The 21,529-nt window shown below is 37.5% G+C and overlaps 1 protein-coding gene across 1 annotated transcript in view; it reads left to right on the forward strand.

The window, feature by feature from the left end:
- TAFA2 (TAFA chemokine like family member 2) overlaps positions 1–21,529 on the forward strand; it is a 565,802-nt gene that overhangs the window by 522,335 nt on the left and 21,938 nt on the right. The window contains exon 4 of the mRNA XM_069584779.1: positions 772–896. Coding sequence (XP_069440880.1) covers positions 772–896 — 125 coding nt within the window. The remainder of the gene's footprint in view (positions 1–771; positions 897–21,529) is intronic.

Genomic DNA, 21,529 nt, shown 5'->3' on the forward strand with positions numbered 1-21,529 from the left:
GTGTGTGTAAATTAATTGGAAAAGGCAATATAAAAATAGATGATTAAAATAGTTTTGGTCCTTAAACCCACGGATGGTTCTTAAGAATGAAAAAATAGACATCATACATATGAATGAGTGTTTAGTTGTGGATAGAAGTCACATGAAATACTTTTATAGAGGTTCATCAAAATGTTAATTTCTTTCTTGGAGGATTCACCTAATAGGATATAAATATTTATGTGGATCTGTGTAATTGATGTGATCAAAAATGATATTTTGTTAAGGGCTCATATATTTTCATGATGCATTCTTTGCAATGATTGTTACTGCCCATAGTTAAAAAAAAAGACATCAATTTGAATGCCTTCCTGAATTTAGTCTACTTGGGGGAGATATTACATAGATTCTAAAATATTGATTCTAAACTGGTCATAGACTCAATTTCTTATATGTTTATGTAAATCAGCACATGAATACATCCACATAATTTGTTTCTAATATGCTAATTTCCATGAAACCTATGTGCTTATATGAAAAACCCTTCAAAAATGTGCCTATCATTAACAATACTGTATTATACACTGAACATGAGATCTACCCTCTTAAAGTTTTAGGTATTCTTATCACAATAAAATTTTTAAAAATTAAAAATATTTTGGTCCGAAAATCTAGAAAAGTTTATTCCCTTTGGACCAAAAACAAACAAACAAAAAAGCATGCACACCCAGAGAATTAACAAGCCCAAATAGAAAATCTTGAGTTGCTTTTTTTTTTTTTAATCTCCTATAGCTTCCATAGTGGAACAAAAATGGTGGTGCCATATGCAACCATGTCTTGAAGGAGAGGAATGTAAAGTTCTTCCAGATCGGAAAGGATGGAGCTGTTCCTCTGGGAATAAAGTGAAAACAACTAGGGTAAGTGGACAGTCAGTCTGTGAAAGTAAAAGATCGCTGAATTCATAGAGCATGGAGCATGTGCAGTGACCTCTTTAAGTGGTTGTAGGATTAAGAGGGTACAGTTTTCCCTGGTACAGTACATTATTTCCTCATTTTCTCCCTAATTCATTTCTTCTTACCACATTTTTGTTTCACTCAGAATAATATCTGTAGGTTGCCAACAACTGTCATGTTATGTAATAATTAAATACTGTTTATTCCTTGATGAGATACTCACAGTAATGTGAACCGACCCCCACCCCTGCCAGAGGATGCATGTTAAATGCTGGGGAGGTGACCCTAATCCCTCATTCTTCTGATGGATAGTAATCTGAAAAATCCTGAAAAAAAAGGAGAATTTATTTATGACTCAATAAACATTTCCTAGTTAATATTCTTTCATTTTTATGAAAGTAATTCTTCTGACCTCCCTAATTTCTGGATCAAAAAATAGTTTTCTAATAGTTAAGTCTGTAATCATTGTAATGAGTTACCTAGCGGAGTTTTCAAATCTCAGGGTCGGTATAAAAGGAATGCTTTTCAGATGGTGATGTATTTCACCTTGCAGTGACTGATTTCTGGGGAGAAGTGAAAAATACTTTTATTCTTTGATTTTCTAATTACCTCCAATGGATCTTCTAGACTGGCAGAATTTAAATTCTTTGTGGAATCAGCAGATGAAAGTTCTGTCTTATTTTGCTTTTTGCTCTGAAGTGAAAGCTGACTATTGCTTAGAATTGGATAACTTGGGACTAGAAGATAATAATGCTTTATAAAAAGTAACATAAAACTAGAGACTAGTTAACTTAGGGTATTATTTAACAATAGCAGTTACTTATTTCTTTTTTTAATCTTGTCCGGACATATTCAAGAGGATTAATTTAAAATCCCATGAGATATAATGTTAAGTAATATCTTTAGTGTATTTTCTGTGTATTCAGACATACACAGAAGTAACCAAGTTTATAATAAATAATAACTTTATATTTTGTCAAATGATTCATGACTCTAGCTTGTCAGTTAAGTGCTGACACTCCTTTCTAAAATCCATGGAGGGCATGATCAGTTAATTAGAATAACTGTATTATTCAGTTAGCACATGATATAATCCATATTGATTTGTTAAAATCATTCTAGCAATATCAAACTTCCTTATAAGCTACTTATAGCATGAAAATCCGCCCCCCCTAATTATTAATCCTTAGTCTAAATTAACACTCATGGAAATGTGTGAAGATTTGATTACGAAACAATTTTTTTAAAGTAGTGATTCCTCTAACGTCTATGGTTTTATTCCTTTTTATGGCTGAGTAATATTCCTTTGTATATATGTACCACAGCTGCTGCTTTATCTGTTCCTCTATTTATGGACATTTAGGTTGCTTCCATATCCTGATTATTGTAAATAGTGCTGCAGTGAACACGGGTGCATGTACCTGTTTGAATTATGGTTTTCTCTGTGTACATCCCAGGAGTAGGATTGTTGAATCATATGGTAGCTCTAGTTTTAGTTTTTTAAGGAATTTCTGTGCTGTTCTCCATAGCGTCTGTATCTTTTACGTTCCTACCAACAATGCAAGAGAATTCCCTTTTCTCCACATCTTCTCCAGCATTTATTGTTTGTAGATTTTTTTTGATGATGGCTATTCTGACTGGTGTGATGGGATATCTCATTGTAGTTTTGATTTGTGTTTCTCCAGTAATTAGTGATTTTGAGCATATTTTCATGTGCTTGTTGGCCATCTGCATGTCGTCTTTGGAGAAATACCTGTTTAGGTCTCCAGTCCATTTTTGATTGGGTTGATTTTTTGATACTGAACTACACGAGCTGTTTGTATATTTTGGAGGTTAATCCTTTGTCAGGTGTTTCATTTGCAAATATTTTCTCCCATTCTGAGGGTTGTCTTTTCATTTTGTTTATGGTTTCCTTTTGCTGTGCAAAAATTTTTAAGTTTAAATAGGCAGAGTTTTGAATGGACCTGAAGATGGCCATACAGAGTAAAGTAAGTCAGAAAGAGAAAAACAGATATTGTACATTAACACATACGTGGAGAGTTTTAAAAACTGGTATGATTATCTTGTTTGCAAAGCAGAAATAGAGACATATGTAGAGAACACATGGATACCAAGGAGGAATGGTGGGGGATGGAGGTAGAGTGAACTGGGAGGTTGAGATTGACCTATATATAAACGCTATGTATAAAACAGATAATTAATGAGAACATACTGCATATATAGCACAGAGAACTCTATTCATGCTCTCTGGTGACCCAGATGGGAAAGAAGTCGAGGGGATGCATGTATATGTATGGCTGATTCACTTCGCTGTACAGTAGAAACTGACACAGCAGTGTAAAGCAGCCATGCTCCAGTAAAAGTTCTATGTTTTTATTAAATGAGCGGATACTGATGAAGCGAACATTTATTAGATATGTAAAACATATGCCATATACTGAAAACGTGCTTCATGTGAATTAGCTCATTTAATCCTCTTAATAGCCTGGTAAAAAAGATAATATTATCTCCATTTTACAGCTGAGTAAACCAAAGCTTTAAAATATTAAGTGACTTCTCAAGGTCATATAGCTAATTAATAAGAAGTTAGGGTTCAAACTATACATTTTTTATTACAGAACCTAACCTCTGAACCCATAGCTTATACTAGATCATTTAACTTATGTAACTATTATTAAAATTTACTATCATTCTGTTCAAGCAGACCTTTAAAAATATTTTTAGCTTTTCAGATCATTGAAATGAAAAGGTCGGGACCATGCAATCTAAATTCTCATAATTAATTGTTTCAGAAGTGTTGCTTTACTCCCTCTTTGGCCATATTCTCAAGAGTTCAAAGTTAAAATTGAGTCTCTTCACAGATTCTTCCTAGTGTAATTAAACAAGATGGATAAAGACTGAGAACTTGTGAGTAGGGAAGACCACATCTAGATCCTCTGGTTTATTTTAGTTATAAGTTTATATAACTAATCCACTTACAGTGGATTGCCCTTTTTATTTTTCCATCATCTCTTTTGCCCTGGAGAACAGCTGTAAAACCTCCTGGAAGACACTGTCGAAAGGTTTCATGAAACAGTGGGTGTTTGTATTAAATTATGTTTTAATAATTCCTTCCAAGCCTGAGAGTCTTTGATTCTCATTTAAAAAGGAAAAATCATTATATATAAGAGAAGATAAGAGGCTTAAGAGAAGGAGCTTCTTGATTATACAATCAAAGTAAATTATTTTAATTTTTTGCTTCACAAGTAAAAAGATTGCTGGTGAAAATGAAGCTACTTTGATGTTTTCACCTAAAGGAGCATCATGGCATTTCAAATGGCTGGGCACAATGATGTTAAATTATGAATGTGAGTTTGGCTTACACAACAACATGGGTGAATTTCCCTGAAGCCCCAAAGAAGAAAAGTTCCCAAGGTCATCAGGTTGTTATTGTTCTGCCATCTCTGTTGAAATAGCCCCAAAAGTATAGGAGATAAGAAAAATTCTTGAAACAGTTCTGGCACATTACTTTACCCATAGTGAAAGTGTTGGATAGAGGTAGGTAGCAGCAATAGTGTTGAGAAGAAATCTGATCACTGTTCTAACCACTGGTATTACTATCCACTTGGATAAGGTAGCCATGACTGGGGAGCCAACAAGCCCCTGAGGCCCTGATTTGGCAGGTCCTAGCCACAAATAGGAACGTCCAGAAGTTAAGCAGGAATAGGTTATAAAGTAACTGAAGAGCTGCTCTCAGCCAAAAGCCATTCGGGTTTCTTATGCAGAATATGTTGATCTTGTGGGATTACACTGCAAGCAAAATGGCTCAAGAAATGATTAAAATTTGCGATAACGTACACCCTCCCTCATAATTGCCCATATCCAATCTGGAGTGCTCTGGTACATTTAATGTTAGAAGAAAAGCAGTCAGCCAAAAACATCAATGAGGCTTGCTTGGCCTCAGCAGAGATGTATGATACTTTCCAGAATTGACTACAGATCAGGGGCTGGGTGAATTCCTCATTTAAGACTAATTTGGAACTTACATTGTACTTCCCATAAATGCTAATTATATCCTCCTTCTGTCTTTGTACTAGATTCAGGAAGCTTATTGTTATAACCCATTTTCTGTTTGTCCTAACAAGGGGAAAAGGCATAGCATAGACAGGCCTTGTGGGAGCATCAATATTTTGCAAACATGCTCTTCAAAACCTCAGACATTTAATCTGCAGAGAAAGGAGGATGCAACATTTGTTTCCCAAGCCCTACTTCTCACCTAAAGGTAAAACTTAATGACTGCATACAACATCTGTAAGCATCTACTGTATTACTTTAAAGAACTCCTAAGTTAAAAAGAAAAGAGCCATGAAAGACTTTTGATTTCAAACACTTTCAAAGATAAATAATGAAGAACTTTTCAAAGAGTCATTAATAAAAGAATAGTCTTTCCAGTGTGAAAGAGCACATAATTATCTGCTAATTATAGAATAGAAAAGTAGCAGAGGGGAAAGGTGCTATAGAACATGTAAGAGTTGAGAAAAAAAAAAATCTTTAATAACATTGTTGGAATCCTCAGAAAAAATAGACTGTGGTTCATTTCTTTTAATGTTTGGATATTCTTTCTCTGTGGAATATCTCCTAAAAGGAGTCACATTCTAATTTTAGGATTTACAGCCCTTCAGCATTGGTACAGATTCCAAACATCAGTGGTCACACAGCTCTAAGGTCTGTTTCTTACCTAAGGATAAGTGAACTTGACTTGATATTATAGAAGAGTTTTATATTTTCATTAAAGATATTATCTTATCATAAGTCCTCATATGCCTAACAAGACATTTTCTGAGTAATTTTTAACTAATTGGAATTCTTTCATCCTTACTCATTTACTTTAAATGCCTTAAACAGATAAGAACTCTAATTTTTTAACGTCCCTTCAAACATAATGGATTTTAAGGGCATAAAACATGATTTTACTTTGTTGTGTAATTCAGTGAGAATCAGCAAATATTAAAAATTTCCTATACCTAAATCAGTTCAGTTCAGTTGCTCAGTCGTGTCCGACTCTGCGACCCCATGAATCGCAGCACGCCAGGCCTCCCTGTCCATCACCAACTCCCGGAGTTCACTCAGACTTGCATCCGTCGAGTCGGTGATGCCATCCGGCCATCTCATCCTCTGTCGTCCCCTTTTCCTCCTGCCTCCAATCCCTCCCAGCTTCAGAGTCTTTTCCAATGAGTCAACTCTTTGCATGAGGTGGCCAAAGTACTGGAGTTTCAGCTTTAGCATCATTCCTTCCAAAGAACACCCAGGGCTGATCTCCTTCAGAATGGACTGGTTGGATCTCCTTGCAGTCCAAGGGACTCTCAAGAGTCTTCTCCAACACCACAGTTCAAAAGCATCAATTCTTTGGTGCTCAGCCTTCTTCACAGTCCAACTCTCACATCCATACATGACCACAGGAAAAACCATAGCCTTGACTAGATGGACTTTAGTTGGCAAAGTAATGTCTCTGCTTTTCAACATGGTATCTAGGTTGGTCATAACTTTTCTCCCAAGGAGTAAGCGTCTTTTAATTTCATGGCTACAGTCACCATCTGCAGTGATTTTGGAGCCCCCAAAATACCTAAATATTCTATAGTAAAAATATTATAATCAAAGCAACAAAATCAAATATGAAAATATTTACTCAACTCTTAAAGTATGCTTGGGTACTCTGCTAAATACATTGAAGGTATTATTTAATTTCCCCAACTACAGTAGTTACTAACTAGAGCACAAAGATAGATATATATATATAGCATGTTGCCTGCCCACCAGGAATATGCCCTTGAGTAGGGGAAAAAGTAGTATACAATTGCATTATTCTTTTGCTATCCATATGCAGATCACTAACAGTAAACATTCGGAGAAGGCAATGGCAACCCACTCCAGTACTCTTGCCTGGAGAATCCCAGGGACAGGGGAGCCTGGAGGGCTGCTGTTTATGGGGTCGCACAGAGTCAGACATGACTGAAGCGACTTAGCAGCAGCAGCAGCAGCAACAATAAACATTGGAATCTACTGGTAAACATAAGTCAAGAATAACATTGTTATAATAATAGGGATAGCATAAGCCTGTAATTCAGCTTCCTCATCTGCAAAAAAAAAGAATATTGATCTAGATTCAATTTCAGGTTCTTCTAACCACCATTTATTCTTTGATTCCTTGTGCCAAGGACATTTCTAACTTCTTTTCCAGCTAAATTTATATGACACTAATAACTGGCTGTTATCAGAAGATAAATAAGTGTTAGGTTTTTCATCCTCTCTCTCTAAGGGAGAAAAGAAATAGCAATTTAGGGTGCTTGGCTGATTAAATCCTCAAGTCACCCCTTTCCAGATGCTGCCTGATTTTATACCAAGACTTGATGACTCTCAGTTGGTGGGTCTGAATGATGTCCAGGGGAGCAACTCCAGGTCCAAGGCAAGGCAAGAACACAGCAAGAGAAGAAAGGTTCATTTTCTCACCTTAAGGTGGTGCAATTTGTGTGAATTATTCAATCACAAGCTCCCTTCTTGACTTGTGAATTTAACATAGACTGAAGGTAGTATGGTCTTTTTTTGATCAGCCCTTTCTAACAGACACATTCATCATTCTTTTGTCTTTATCTCACATCTGACCAGGGCCTGAATTGCATTCTTGTCCATGTCCATCCATGACAGATCATGATGACTCTTTAGGGCTGTAGTTTTCAATTATTTTGATGGGACCTAAGTAAGAAATACATCTTACATTATGATCCAAGATATATACAACACCCACCCTAACACACACACACTCATATTCTGATTTTTGTGTTTTATTTCCTTCCTTCCTTCTTCTTTCCTTCATTCTTCCCTCTCTTCATCAACCCCATAAATTGATTTTTATAACCCAACAATATGTTTCAACATGCAAGTTGAAAACCATGACTTCAGAAGTGGTCTTTGACTGCTTCTTGTGTTGGCTGCATGGAAGTGATAGCCACTGCTGACCTGCAAAGATACAAGCTATTGAGTAGACAGTTTTCAAGTCAGTTCATGTTTTATATTTTAAATATTTTTAGTCAATATTTAAAAATTTCACAAGATCTTGTAAAATATAGTTTTCATGGGAAAGAATGTGTATACTGTATCTGTTCTTCAATTTAGTAAGTATTTATTGTCTTTTGTTGTCAGGTATTATTCTAGGTTCTAGTGCACGTTGGCTCAGATGGTAAAGAATCTGCCTGCAATGCAGGAGACCAAGGTTCAATCCCTGGGTTGGGAAGATCCACTAGAGAAGGGAATGGCTACCCACTCCAGTATTCTTGTCTGGAAAATTCCATGGACAGAGGATTCTGGAAGGTAACAGTCCATGGGTTCACAAAGAATCAGACATGACTGAGCAACTAACACCGTCGCTTTTCTTTTTTCATAGCACAGCTCAGGGGAAAACAGACTGGATCCCTGGCCTCATAGGGCCTAGATTCTTATAGGGTGTGTTGGTTTTTTACTGTTACCTTAGCAAACTTAGTGACGGGAAGCAACATCCATTACTAATCTGTAGGTCCAACTTCCATGCCTGGCCGTTTCTCTGCTCTGTGTTTCACAGGGTTCAAACCAATGCATGCTTCATCTTTTCCAAAAAGGGCTGTGTTTTTTTTCCTGGAGGTTCTAGGGAAAATCTGCTTCCAAGCCCATTCAGGTCATTGGCAGTTTGGTTCCTTGTAGATGTAGGAATTAGGTTTCTATCCCCCTGCAGCTGGCATCTAGAAGCCTCTCTTACCTCCATTAGAATACCTGCTTTCTCTGTCACACTGCCTCCTTCATCATCAAACCAGCCAGGGTGCATTGAGTCTTTCTCACACTTTGAATCTCTCTGATGTCCTTATTCCCCCATTTCTCTTCTGTCTGACTCTTTGGCTTTTAAAAACTCAAGTGATTACATTCATCCCACCGAGATAGTCCAGGATGATCACCCTATTTTAAGGTTCAGTTCAGTTCAGTCGCTCAGTCGTGTCCAACTCTTTGCAACCCCATGAATCACAGCACGCCAGGCCTCCCTGTCCATCACCATCTCCCGGAGTTCACTCAAACTCACGTCCATCGAGTCGGTGATGCCATCCAGCCATCTCATCCTCTGCCGTCCCCTTTTCCTCCTGCTTCCTCCCTCCCAGCATCAGAGTTTTTTCCAATGAGTTAACTTTTCACATGAGGTGGCCAAAGTACTGGAGTTTCAGCTTTAGCATCATTCCTTCCAAAGAACACCCAGGGCTGATCTCCTTCAGAATGGACTGGTTGGATCTCCTTGCAGTCCAAGGGACTCTCAAGAGTCTTCTCCAACGCCACACTTCAAAAGCATCAATTCCTTGGTGCTCAGCTCTCTTCACAGTCCAACTCTCACATCCATACATGACCACTGGAAAAACCATAGCCTTCACTAGACGGACCTTTGTTGGCAAAGTAGTGTCTCTGCTTTTCAATATGCTTTCTAGGTTGGTTATAACTTTTCTTCCAAGGAGTAAGTGTCTTTTAATTTCATGGCTGCAGTCTCCATCTGCAGTGATTTTGGAGCCCCCAGAAATAAAGTCTGACACTGTTTCCACTGTTTCCCCATCTATTTCCCAAGAAGTGATAGCTGATTAGCAACTTTAATTACCTAGCAAAGTCCCCTCACAGAAGTACTAAGATTAGTGGTTCTTTGAATACCTAGGGGACAGGAATCTTGGGAGTATATCTTTAGAATTCTTCTTATCAGACATGCAGAGACAAAATAAAGATAAATGAGTAAAGTATATATTAGATGGTGGTAGACGCCATGGGAAAAAGTAAAGCGGAGAGGAGAAATGGAGAGTGCTGAGCCAAGGGACTGCATTCTGCATACTGCAGTCTCAAAGGAGATGCGAGGACCAGTCACGTGACTATCTAGAGGCCATGCCTTTCAGGTAAAGGGAAGAAAAAGCACAAAATACCTGCCATGGAAGCTCCTCTGGGAATATCATATTCAAGAGATAGCAATGATGTTAGTATGCCTGAGGGGAGTGAGCAAGGGCAAGTGGTCACATTTTGATTGGAAAGGTAATATGAGGCAAGTCAGTATTGACTTTAGTTTTTGTCTTGAGCAAATAGAATGAGGAATTTGACATTAGATGAGTTGGGGAGAACTGTGGGGAGAACAGGCTTTATGTTTTACATTAATACCCACTCAATCTAGGTTACTTAGTAGAAATTTAAGCATAACTTCTTAAATTTGATATTTATTAAGAAGAGTAGGTAAAAACTTTTTTATCATGGTAAAAAAAATGGAGATATTAAGTGAAATTCATACTGGAGATTTAAAATCTCAAATGACACAAACGTTTGAAAGAAGCATTTAAGCAAGTCTGTAATTACTGTAATATTAAGTTTTAAAAAGAGATGTGGACAGAATGTTTTTTTCCTCAATTAGATTTGAGTCTAAGGGTAGGGGAATACCAAGCTAGGTGTCCAAGAAGTACCACTACTAAAAGTGACACTTTAAATCTGGTATTTTAAATTTAAGAGCTGCTGACTTACTTAACAATAATTTAATAGAGCCAAGAGTGTCTCCTTTGTTATTTATTAAGAGAGCTATTAGAAATTATTGCAAAGACCTTTAACAAATAAATCATCAGGAAATATATTCTAAAAAAAACTTGGCCTACATTTTTACAATTAAAATGAGAAATGGACAACACATGAGTGTTTTGAAGTTCCTATCAGATTTAAATGCTTCTACAGTATTTGGGCCAGGTATTTTTTGTAGGCGTTACTCTGAATATTGTGCTTATAATCTTATAATTAGTTGTGAATATTTGCACATTGTAATGGGAATCTAGTTCAGGCATCATAAAATTTCATTAGCACTATGAGGTTTATATATTTAGGCTACTGCCTAAACAGTATTCCTGTCTGTTATGTGAGGGCTAAAACTATGTCAGAGATTTATTTTTAATATTAAGGAGCTTGCTATTTGTTCAAAGTTAAGTATTCCTGGGGGACTTCCCTGGTGGCTCAGTGGTAAAGAATCCACCTGCAATGCAGGAAACATGGGTTTGATCCCTGGATCGGGAAGATTCCCTGGAGAAGGATAGGGCAAGTCACTCAATATTATTGCCTGGAGAATTCCATGGAGAGAGGGGCCTGGTGGGCTACAGTCCGTGGTGTCACAAAGAGTTGGACATGACTGAGCGCAATCAAAGAAGAACAGTACGTCCTAGGACTTGGGAGAAGAGAACAGGAAGTTGAAGCATCTCTATGCCTTTTTCTTTTCTGTGGTGTATAACAACCCCTCTATTAGAAATATAATCTTTCCTGAATACATTCTCCAATGGCTCTTTGCCACTACTCCCCACACATTTTCTATGACATTTAAATGCCTGAATCAATGATTTCAGATCCATTTTTATTTTCTTTGGAGAGTATGGTAAAATTTCCCTGAAGCTCAGAATTCCAAATGCTTTGTGCAGACTCTCTTGGATGAGAGTGAATCCCATCCCCCTCTTCACAGACTGCCTCTAATAATGGCCAGTTGGTTTGAGGTGTACAAAAGCAGGGTTGAGCTTAACTCTATAATGGTTAGACCTCATCTGTGGTACCCATAAAATTCTGGACACCAACTTTCAGTGAGCGAGAAAAAAAGAAGTTTACGTAAAGGATTTTGTAGCTATTTCCCTCAGAGAACAGAAGCACTAGGAGCAATAGTTTTTAAATTTTTTGAAGATATAACATGCAAAAGAAAAACATTAGACTTGTCCTGTGTGACTACAAAGAATATAATTAGGGGCAAGGAATAACTCTCCTGGTGTCAGCTCAAGCTGATGTTGAATGGGTTGCCTTGAGAAATGGTAAATTCCTCATTTCTGGAAGTCATCAATCTGTGACTTAAAAGGATAAGCATAAATTCAGAGTTAACTAGTTCATTTTACTACAACAAACACAAAACAGCTTATGCAAAGCCAGGGAGGCATAGATGAGCATGTCTTACTCCTAGGATTAAAATCAGCTCATGGGGTAATTTCATCTGTGTGATGGGACCCCTGAAAAGGGAATCACAATGGCCTTTTAACTGCCATGCTAAAGGAAGTGGGTGTTATTCTCTAAGCAATGGTGAACCACTGAAGAACCTTAAATAGTAAAGGAGAAGGGTCTGATTTATACTTTACAAAGTCTATTTGGCTACATGGTGAATTGTAGGGAACTGAGATAAGGATAACAGTCTTGAACTAAGGGAAAAAAAAAAGTGATACACCGAGGGTGTCCAGGAGTGGAAAGGAGAATCAGCAAGGCTTGGTAACTAAGTGAATATAAGAGGCTCCTGAGAGAAAATTCTCTCACTGTATTTCTGGCTTAACCTGTTTGGTAATACTAATTGATAAAGACACAATGGAGTGGAGATATTGAGTGGATAGTTTACTATATAGCCCTAGAAATCAAGATAGAAGTCTAAGAATAATCATCCCTGAAGTGAAAGTGTTAGTCACTCAGTCGTGTCCACCTCTTTGGAGACCCCATGGACTGCAGCCCACCAGGCTCCACTGTCCATGGAATACTCAAGGCAAGAATACTGGAGTGGGTGGCCATTCCCTTCTTCATGGGATCTTCCCCACCCAGGGATCGAACCTGGGTCTCCCTCATTGCAGGCTGATTCTATACCATCTGAGCCACCAGGGAAGTCCAATCATACCTAGATGGTGTTGAAATAATTAACTAAGAAGGCTCTCCTAAAAAGAATATGTTGAAAGGGAAGAGCATCAATGACATTTTAGCTGGCAATGTATAAGGTACTTGCTAAGGAACATGAAGTGTGGACAGAGAGCTCAGAAAACCAAGAGAGCGATTCCAAGAGAACACAGAATGGGAGAGTTCCAGAGAGACAGGGCCATCAGCTGATCCAACAAGGACATAGAAACTACAGACAGACTATATCGTCTTCAAGTTTCTTTCTGGGTGTGATATTTGAAAGAAATACTGGAAGTTCTTGGATCTGTCAGCTAAATATTACTTACTATCATAATCTTAATACCAGACTCCTAGTTGGATGGTGTCATTGGTGACACATTGTAAACACTGCAGAATATGCATCTATTTAAAACAGAAAGGAGTGTTAGAAACATTTTAAAAATAAAAGTATGACTCCCTTTAGCAGAACTAACTTACTCTATTTAAGGGAGGCTTATCCATTCTTTTGTTGATTCAGTCTGTAAAGGTCAATTGTAGGTCTGTTATGTGGCACTGAGCCTGATGGTGTGGTAGGCTTTGGGGATTCAAATTAAAAAACAAAAAACAAAAAAAAACAAAAAAAAACATGAACCTTTGCTGTCCAAGAGTTCACGTTCAATTGGAGAGAAAGTCAATAAATCACTTTCATGTACAGAAGTGGTAGGACAGAGATTCATAGAGATGCCACTGGAGTGCATGGACAGTTTAATGTTGCTGGCCGATAACCTTCCTAAAACACATGGACAACAAGTTTTTAGACCATTCAAAGGCAAATTACTAAATAATTTGTCTCCTTAATAGGTAGTGACTAAGCGCAATGAAAATATTATGTCCTGTGATGTTAAGATTCGATTTCGTTGTTTTCCACCTTTGCAACTGGTATTCTACTACTATACGAAAATGAAAATCCATTAGGATGCTTTTTCGACTAGATTCTTTCCTCTTGATGAACTATTCATAGAGACAACACTGAGTGCTTTCTGGATTAGACTTTTAAATCACTTAAAAATTTTCTGCTAGTTTTAAAATATGAGAGAGGGGAAGGAGGAAGATTTGTATATGGGACCATAGTAATAGCTCTAATTAAATGGAAAATAATTTAAAATTGCCACCTGAAAAGAAGAATATTGGAGCCTTATAACACTGTGCATATCAATTAATGCTTCAAGCTTATGGAAAGATTTTAAAATCTTTAACATGTTACTAACAGCAAAACCAGCCTTTCAGTTAAAATGTCACCTAAGATATAAAACTCAAGTTGCCAAATTAAAGCAAAGAAGCCAAAATCTTTATAGTTTATAACTAAGATAGGGAATTCCATTTATATAATGCTTAATATTGAACTTATTATAGACAAGAATTATTTACTGCTGAATGTACCTTTTGCTGCTGTGGCTCAGTATTATTGTGCTTTGCTCCTATTAAGTTGTGATGTTGGCTTCCTATGATTTATGATGGGATTAACCTGGAGTCAATAAAGGGCTGTTGTGCTGAGGTTCTGTTTACTGTTGGCTATTTTACCTTCACTCTTTATTGCTGATTCTCTTCTGGTGGCAAATATATTTTACCTTTACCTTGCCTCTCCTGTTCTCTTTCTAGCCCTATTAAAGGAACATTAGAAGTAAGAGAGACAGACAGACAGACAAAATAACACCAGGCAGTGTAAATTCACTTTCAAAGGATATTTGCAAATAATCAAATGCAATGTGTTTTGCAACTTTAAAACACTCTATTCTAGAAAGGACTGTTGGAGTAATCATGAAGAGAGTTGATTTGGTCAGCCTGTTTCTAGGATTCATAACTGAGATTCTTTTATTCTATCTTGAAATAAAATTGAATATTCTCAACAGACACATTGGCTGACAGATAAATTGAAACAGGTATCATGATTAGAAATCTCAGCCTCCAACTTCAATTACAACGTGTGATCGATTTATGAGATTACTGAAGGCAAGTGTCTGCCAGACAGCTGACCATTGTTTGAGATTAAATTTCAGCAATGAAATCAACTTGTTGAGAGGACCCCTGCATGTATAATATAGATGTGAACTATCTGCCTCCGCATTATAACCTTGATGATTTCTTGTATGAGCTATAAGGGAAGTCCCTTATGAATAAAGCTTTTGGTTAATGGTGACTTTTGACAAATTCACATTTCACATACGCAATGGTCTAAGGAGACCCTAATTCAGTGAAACTATATCTCATCACTGTATATTATACCAAAGATATTGTAACATGAAAGAAAAGTGTTTGTTATCAATAGATTAAAAATATCTAGGGTAGAAGTTCAGTTGACCCTTGAACATCAGAGATTTCAACTGTATAGATCCACTCATGTCGATGTTTTTCAATAATACTACCTGATCCATGACTGGTTGAATCTGTGGATATGGAATTGTGTATGTGCAGATTTTTGACTGTGCAAGGGTGGCACCCCTAAGCACTTCAGTATTCAGAGCTCTGCAAACTCATCATGAAGGGACACTAATTCTTGCTCAAAAGGCAAATGATGGCTACAACTTTATAGGCTTTACAAGTAGAATGGTCACATTGAGAGTGTCCCTTTCAAGTTCCACCAGAAAGAAGTTCAAGAAATATTGCAGCTGTTGCTCAGTCATCACATGATCTTGATTATTACAAGGCAGTAAAGTATAGGAACTGTGTGTTCAGAAAGTCAGAAAGTCAAGGGCAAGGTATTAGTTGGTATGTGGTTAATCTTACATGTACACTTGTCTGGGCCATACTGCCGAGATATTTGGTCAAACGTTTTGGGGGATGTTTCTGTGGAGGTGTATGTGTGTCTGTATGTGTTTGAGGGAAGAGAAAAACAGATTTCATCAGCACTGGTAATTCCAAGGTCACCCCCACCCCCAAGAGACAGCAATCTTAAATGGTTTAAGCTACATTTTGCATGAAGTCACAAGGTCTCAAAACTGTTTTACCTAATTTTCAATGGGACAGCGTGTTTACGGAATTACAAATGCCATGGCACAACACATTGGTGTATTCTCACTTTTAGAAATTGGGAAACTGATTTCACAGTTTAAAGGAAGACATACTACAGTATCTAAAAGATCAATTTTAGGGGTAATGACTTAATACCTAATGCATCTGGATCTCGCTATAATAGCTCATTTGAATTTGCATTTCTTATCTATGGAATATTCCATTCCATAGTTCCTAAGACTAGGGACAGTTACTGCTGCTGCTGCTGCTGCTAAGTCGCTTCAGTCGTGTCCGACTCTGTGCGACCCTATAGACAGCAGCCCACCGGGCTCCCCCATCCCTGGGATTCTCCAGGCAAGAACACTGGAGTGGGTTGCCATTTCCTTCTCCAATGTGTGAAAGTGAAAAGTGAAAGTAAAGTCACTCAGTCGTGTCTGACTTGTAGCGACCCCATGGACTGCAGCCTGCTAGGCTCCTCTGTCCATGGGATTTTCCAGGCAAGAGTACTGGAGTGGGGTGCCATTGTCCTCTCCAGGGACAGTTATTGCTACTGCTGCTAAGTCACTTCAGTCGTGTCCAACTCTGTGTGACCCCATAGATGGCAGCCCACCAGGCTTCCCCGTCCCTGGGATTCTCCAGGCAAGAACACTGGAGTAGGTTGCCATTTCCTTCTCCAATGCATGAAAGTGAAAATTGAAAGGGAAGTCGCTCAGTCGTGCCTGACTCTTCGAGACCCCATGGACCGCAGCCTACCAGGCTCCTCTGTCCATGGGATTTCCCAGGCAAAAGTACTGGAGTGGGGTGCCATTGCCTTCTCCAAGGGACAGTTATTATACGAACTCAAATCAGATAGTCATTCCTAGAGGTGTCTATGAAGCTGTTTTTAGGAGAGATTTAAATTTAATTGGTGGACTTGAGTAAAGCAGATTACCCTTCATTGTGTGGGTGGGCCTCATGCCATCATTTGAAGTCCTAAATGGAACAAAAGACTGAACTCCTCTGTCTTATCAGTCAAAATACCTTAGTGAAAATGGAGATAAGTAATTTACCTGGTAAATAATTCAAAGTAATAGTATTTAAGCATGATCACTGTGCTTGGGAGTGGAATAAATGAACACAGGGAAAACCTCAATATGAGAAGAAGATATAAAAAGTACCAAACAGAAGTCATAGGACTAAAGTTTATAATATGTGCTTAGTTGCTCCGTAGTGTCCAATTCTTTGTGACCCTTTGGATTGTAGCTTGCCAGGCTTCTCTGTCCATGGGATTTCCCAGGCAAGAATACTGGAGTGGGTGGCCATTTCCTTCTCCAGGGGATCTTCCTAACCCAAGGATCAAACCCATGTCACCTGGGTCTTTATCTCTCAGGGAAGCCAAAGTTTAGAATAACTGATTTGAAAGATATTTACACTACAGGGGTTCAACAGCAGACTAGAGGAGGCAAAAAAAGACCAATGAACTTCAAAAGAGAACAGTGAGCACACCCTATCAGAGCAGTGAAAAAGAATTTTAAAAAAGTCAAGATTAGCTTAAGGAACTTAAGGGACAATATAAAACAGACTAACACTGGCATCATGGGATCACAGAAGGAGGAAAAAAAAAAAACAATGCAGAAAGCTGATTTGAAAAAATGATGACTGAAAACTTCCCTAACGTGGAGAAGGAAACAGACATTCATGTGCAGGAAGTCCAGAGAGTTCCTAATGAGATGAAAACCAAAGAACCCAATCTGTATTCATACATCATGAGAAACGCTGGACTAGATGAAGCACAAGCTGGAATAAAGATTGCCGGGTGAAATATCAATAACCACAGATATGCAGATGACACTGCCCTTGTGGAAGAAAGTGAAGAAGAACTAAAGAGCCTCTTGATGAAAGTGAAACAGCAGAGTGAAAAAGTTGGCTTAATCAATATTCAGAAAACTAAGATCATGGCATCTGGTCTCATAACTTCATGGCAAATAGACGGGGAAACAGTAGCTGACTTTATTTTTGGGGGCTCCAAAATTGTTGCAGATGGTGACTGCAGCCATGAAATTAAAAGATGCTTACTTCTTGGAAGGAAAGTTATGACCAACCTAGACAGCATGTTAAAAAGCAGAGACATTACTTTGCCAACAAAGGTCCATCTAGTCAAGACTATTGTTTTCCCAGTAGTCATATATGGGTGTGAGAGTTGGACTGTAAAGAAAGCTGAGGGTTGAAGACTTGATGTGTACACCCGTGGTGGATTCATATCAATGTATGGCAAAACCAATACAATATTGTAAAGTAATTAGCCTCTAATTAAAATAAATTTATATTAAAAAATAAATAAATAAAAAGAAAGCTGAGCACTAAAGAATTGATGCTTTTGAACCATGGTATTGGAGAAGACTCTTGAGAGTCCCTTGGACTGCAAGGAGATCCAACCAGTCCATCCTAAAGGAGATCAGTCCTGGGTGTTTACTGGAAGGACTGATGTTAAAGCTGAAACTCAAATACTTTGGCCACCTAATGAGAAGAGCTGACTCATTTGGAAAGACCCTGATGTTGGGAAAGATTGAGGGCAGAAGGAGAAGGGGACGACAGAGGATGAGATGGTTGGATGGCATCACCGACTCAATGGACATGAGTTTGGGTAGACTCTGGGAGTTGGTGATGGATAGAGAGGCCTGGCGTGCTGCAGTCCATGGGGTCGCAAAGAGTCGGACATGACTGAGCAACTGAACTGAACTGAAAATGTCAAAATTAAAGACAAGGAGAGAATCTTAAAAACAGCAAGAGAAAAACAACCTGTTATGTAAAGAAACCCCCCAAGACTCAGCAGTTTTCTCAGCAGAAATTTTGCAGGTCAGAAGGAGGTGGCATGAAATATTCAAAGTAATGAAAGAAAAAATTAACATCTAAGAATATTCTACCTGGCAAAGTTGTCATTTAGAATTGAAGGAATGGATGAACTTTCCAGACAAATAAGAACTAACCAAGTTCATTATTAAACTGGCTTCACAAAAAAATGTTAAAGTGACCCCTTTAAGTTAAAAAGGAAGGGCACTAATTAGCAACAAGGAAACATACAAAAAGTATAAATCTCACTGGTAAAGATAAATATGTAGAGAAAGTATGAATTACTTAGAAAGCTATTATGAAGAATGAAAGATAAAACTATTTTGTAAAAATAACTATAATAACTTGTTAAGGGATATATAAGATAGAAGGATGTGAAACATAACATCAAATAGATAAAATGTGGTATGAGGAATAAAACTGTAGAACTTTAGATTATTTGTACTTAAATTATTATCAACCTCAAATAGGGAGTTATAAGCGTAAGTTGTTATATGTAAGCCTCATAATAACCACAAAATAAAAACCTAAGAAACAAGAAAAGTCTCTAACAACCTAACTTTACCCCTTAAGAACCTAGGAGAAAACAGCAACCTAAACCCAAACATATTGGAAGGAATGAACTAACAAGGATGAGAGGAATAAATGAAAAAGAGACTAAAATATAATAGAAAAGATAAAAAATTAACATTATATATATATATATATACACACACACACATTATATATGACACCTATATAAAAAGAAGTGATATCTTTTTATATGCCTAGAGGATATTTTTCATGTGTATAGTTTGGCACTCTATGTAAATATGGAGAATTTTTTTACCCTGTATATAGTTCCTATCAATAGATATAGCAAGACAAAATCAAATCTGAATCATTATTTACTAAGCACTTATTCAACGTATATTCAATGCCAGTCATTATATCAGGAACAGGATATCCAAAGACAAATGTAGTCACAATATTTCTGCTGAATAGAGAGGTCTCTTCTAATTACATATTTTCCTATCTACAGTAGAAGTTTTGACTTATATTTTCTGATCTCTTTAGGCTACATTCTTTTTATTATGACTATTAGATACAAGATTACTTTGGAAAGGGCAATCTTCTAATAAGATATGTAAAGCAGACAAGTAGTTTGAAAAGTTGTAATCTTAAATCATCTATGTCTAAGGTATGTGATTTTGATAAGAAAAAAAACAACTGTTACGACACCAAAGAAAATAATCTCACTCCTTAGGTATACCACAAACAACAGAGGTAAGAAGGAGAGTCATAAAAACACTGTGGAGCTTTATGCCTAGCTGCTTAGCCTAACATGTAAGCAAAGAAGCTTTGTTTTTTTGGGAGGGGAGTAAATAGTCTATGTTTAATTTAGTAGGACTTTTACATTAAAAAAAAAAAAACAAAATCACTAATTGTTGAAAACCCTAGGAAGGATCCCAGAGTTCTATTAGCTTTGCCTTAGCTACTCTCAGGGGATACATTGTCAGGAGTTTCTGTCTGTCTGTCTGTCTGTCTGTCTGTCTGTCTGTCTTTTCACAATGGATCTCATTTGCTTCAGTGAGAAATGGTTGCTGTGTTCCATTGAGAATGTCTTCAAGGATGGTATGATGATTAAGAAACCAACTGTCTAGAAGTTAGATTACTTGAGCTCACATCCCTGTTCTGCAACTGAGTAATTGATGGCCTTGAGCAAATTGCTTTACATCTGTGCTCCTCAATTTGCACATCTGTGGGATTGGGGCGACAATACACTTACCATACAGTCTCCGTATTTGGATTAAATGAGTTAATATTTGTAAAGCATTTAAAACAGCTCTTGGCCGAGTGCAAGGGCAATATGGCCTTGTTAAGTGAAATATATGAATCAAGGAAGTTACTAATAGGCTCAAAAAGTAGACCAGTTTTCTCATAACTCAAACATAAACACTGTTATTCCACAGGAGTCAGTCTTGTTAAATAAATACTGATGCAGAGATTTCTCAAGACTTCTTTTACCACCTCCATGCACATTTAAACAAAGGTTTTAAAGAACAGCTTCCCTGGTGGCTGAGGTTAAAGTGTCTGCTTGCAATGTGGGGGGACCTGGGTTCGATCTCTGGGTCGGGAAGATCGCCTGGAGAAGGAAATGGCAACCCACTCCAGTATTCTTGCTTGGAGAATCCCATGGACAAAGGAGCCTGGCAGGCTATAGTCCACCGGGGTCACAAAGAGTCGGACACGACTGAGTGACTTCACTTTTAAAGAACAAACAAGTTCCTTGAGGTTGGTCTGTGTGTATCCATTCCCTCTCCTTTGGATTAGCTACAAAAATTCATCCTAAAGCATAGAGATGGAGTAAGTGGATTTCAGTGCCTGTAATAGTCACAGGCTCTGGGCCTTTCCAGTTACCTATTATAGATAAGACAGATAAGCCTAGTGGGAACTTCTGTGTTAATCAGTTGTAAAGATATCTTTCCCAGGTTTATGCTGTAGGAACTGAAACAGTTTCTCCTTTGGTGGCTTTTCAGCAGCTTCTTTTGAGGATTTCTTGAAGTTACAAAGTAAAGGTGGGGCTTTTTTTTTTTTCCCCTGCCTATTGCAGTTGTTGACATTAACTTCACTGATACTTTTATATTCACTGATACAATTCAAGGAGGACTCACAGAAGGTATCCATTTATGGTTAAATTGTTAACTTGAAAGGGAGGGATGTTATGTTGTGGTTTACATGCTAGGTATGGGGGGAGGGTTCTTTTTTTTTTTTTTTCATTTAAATTTGTTGCAGTTGTTTGCCTATAGCAATGAGAGATGAGATTAGTTGCTGCAGCAGTAAAGGACTGTTTTATTGAATGTGGAGCTCCCCTTGCCCATTCTGCTATTGCTAATACAACATTAATGCTCTCACTAAATCACAAAAACACCAAGTAGAAACGGATACTGGAAGCATTTATAGATATTCAGCAATTAGCAGAGGCCAATAATTCCTATTTATGGCATAGCAAATAAAACTTAAGTGATTTTTTAACCTCAGTATATTTCAAACAAAATATGTTACACATACATTTTTGATCTTAGGAAATAAACTAGGTAGATCTTATGTCCATAATATAC

Source organism: Ovis canadensis, chromosome 3 (assembly GCF_042477335.2).
Source record: "Ovis canadensis isolate MfBH-ARS-UI-01 breed Bighorn chromosome 3, ARS-UI_OviCan_v2, whole genome shotgun sequence".
NCBI lineage: Eukaryota > Metazoa > Chordata > Mammalia > Artiodactyla > Bovidae > Ovis > Ovis canadensis.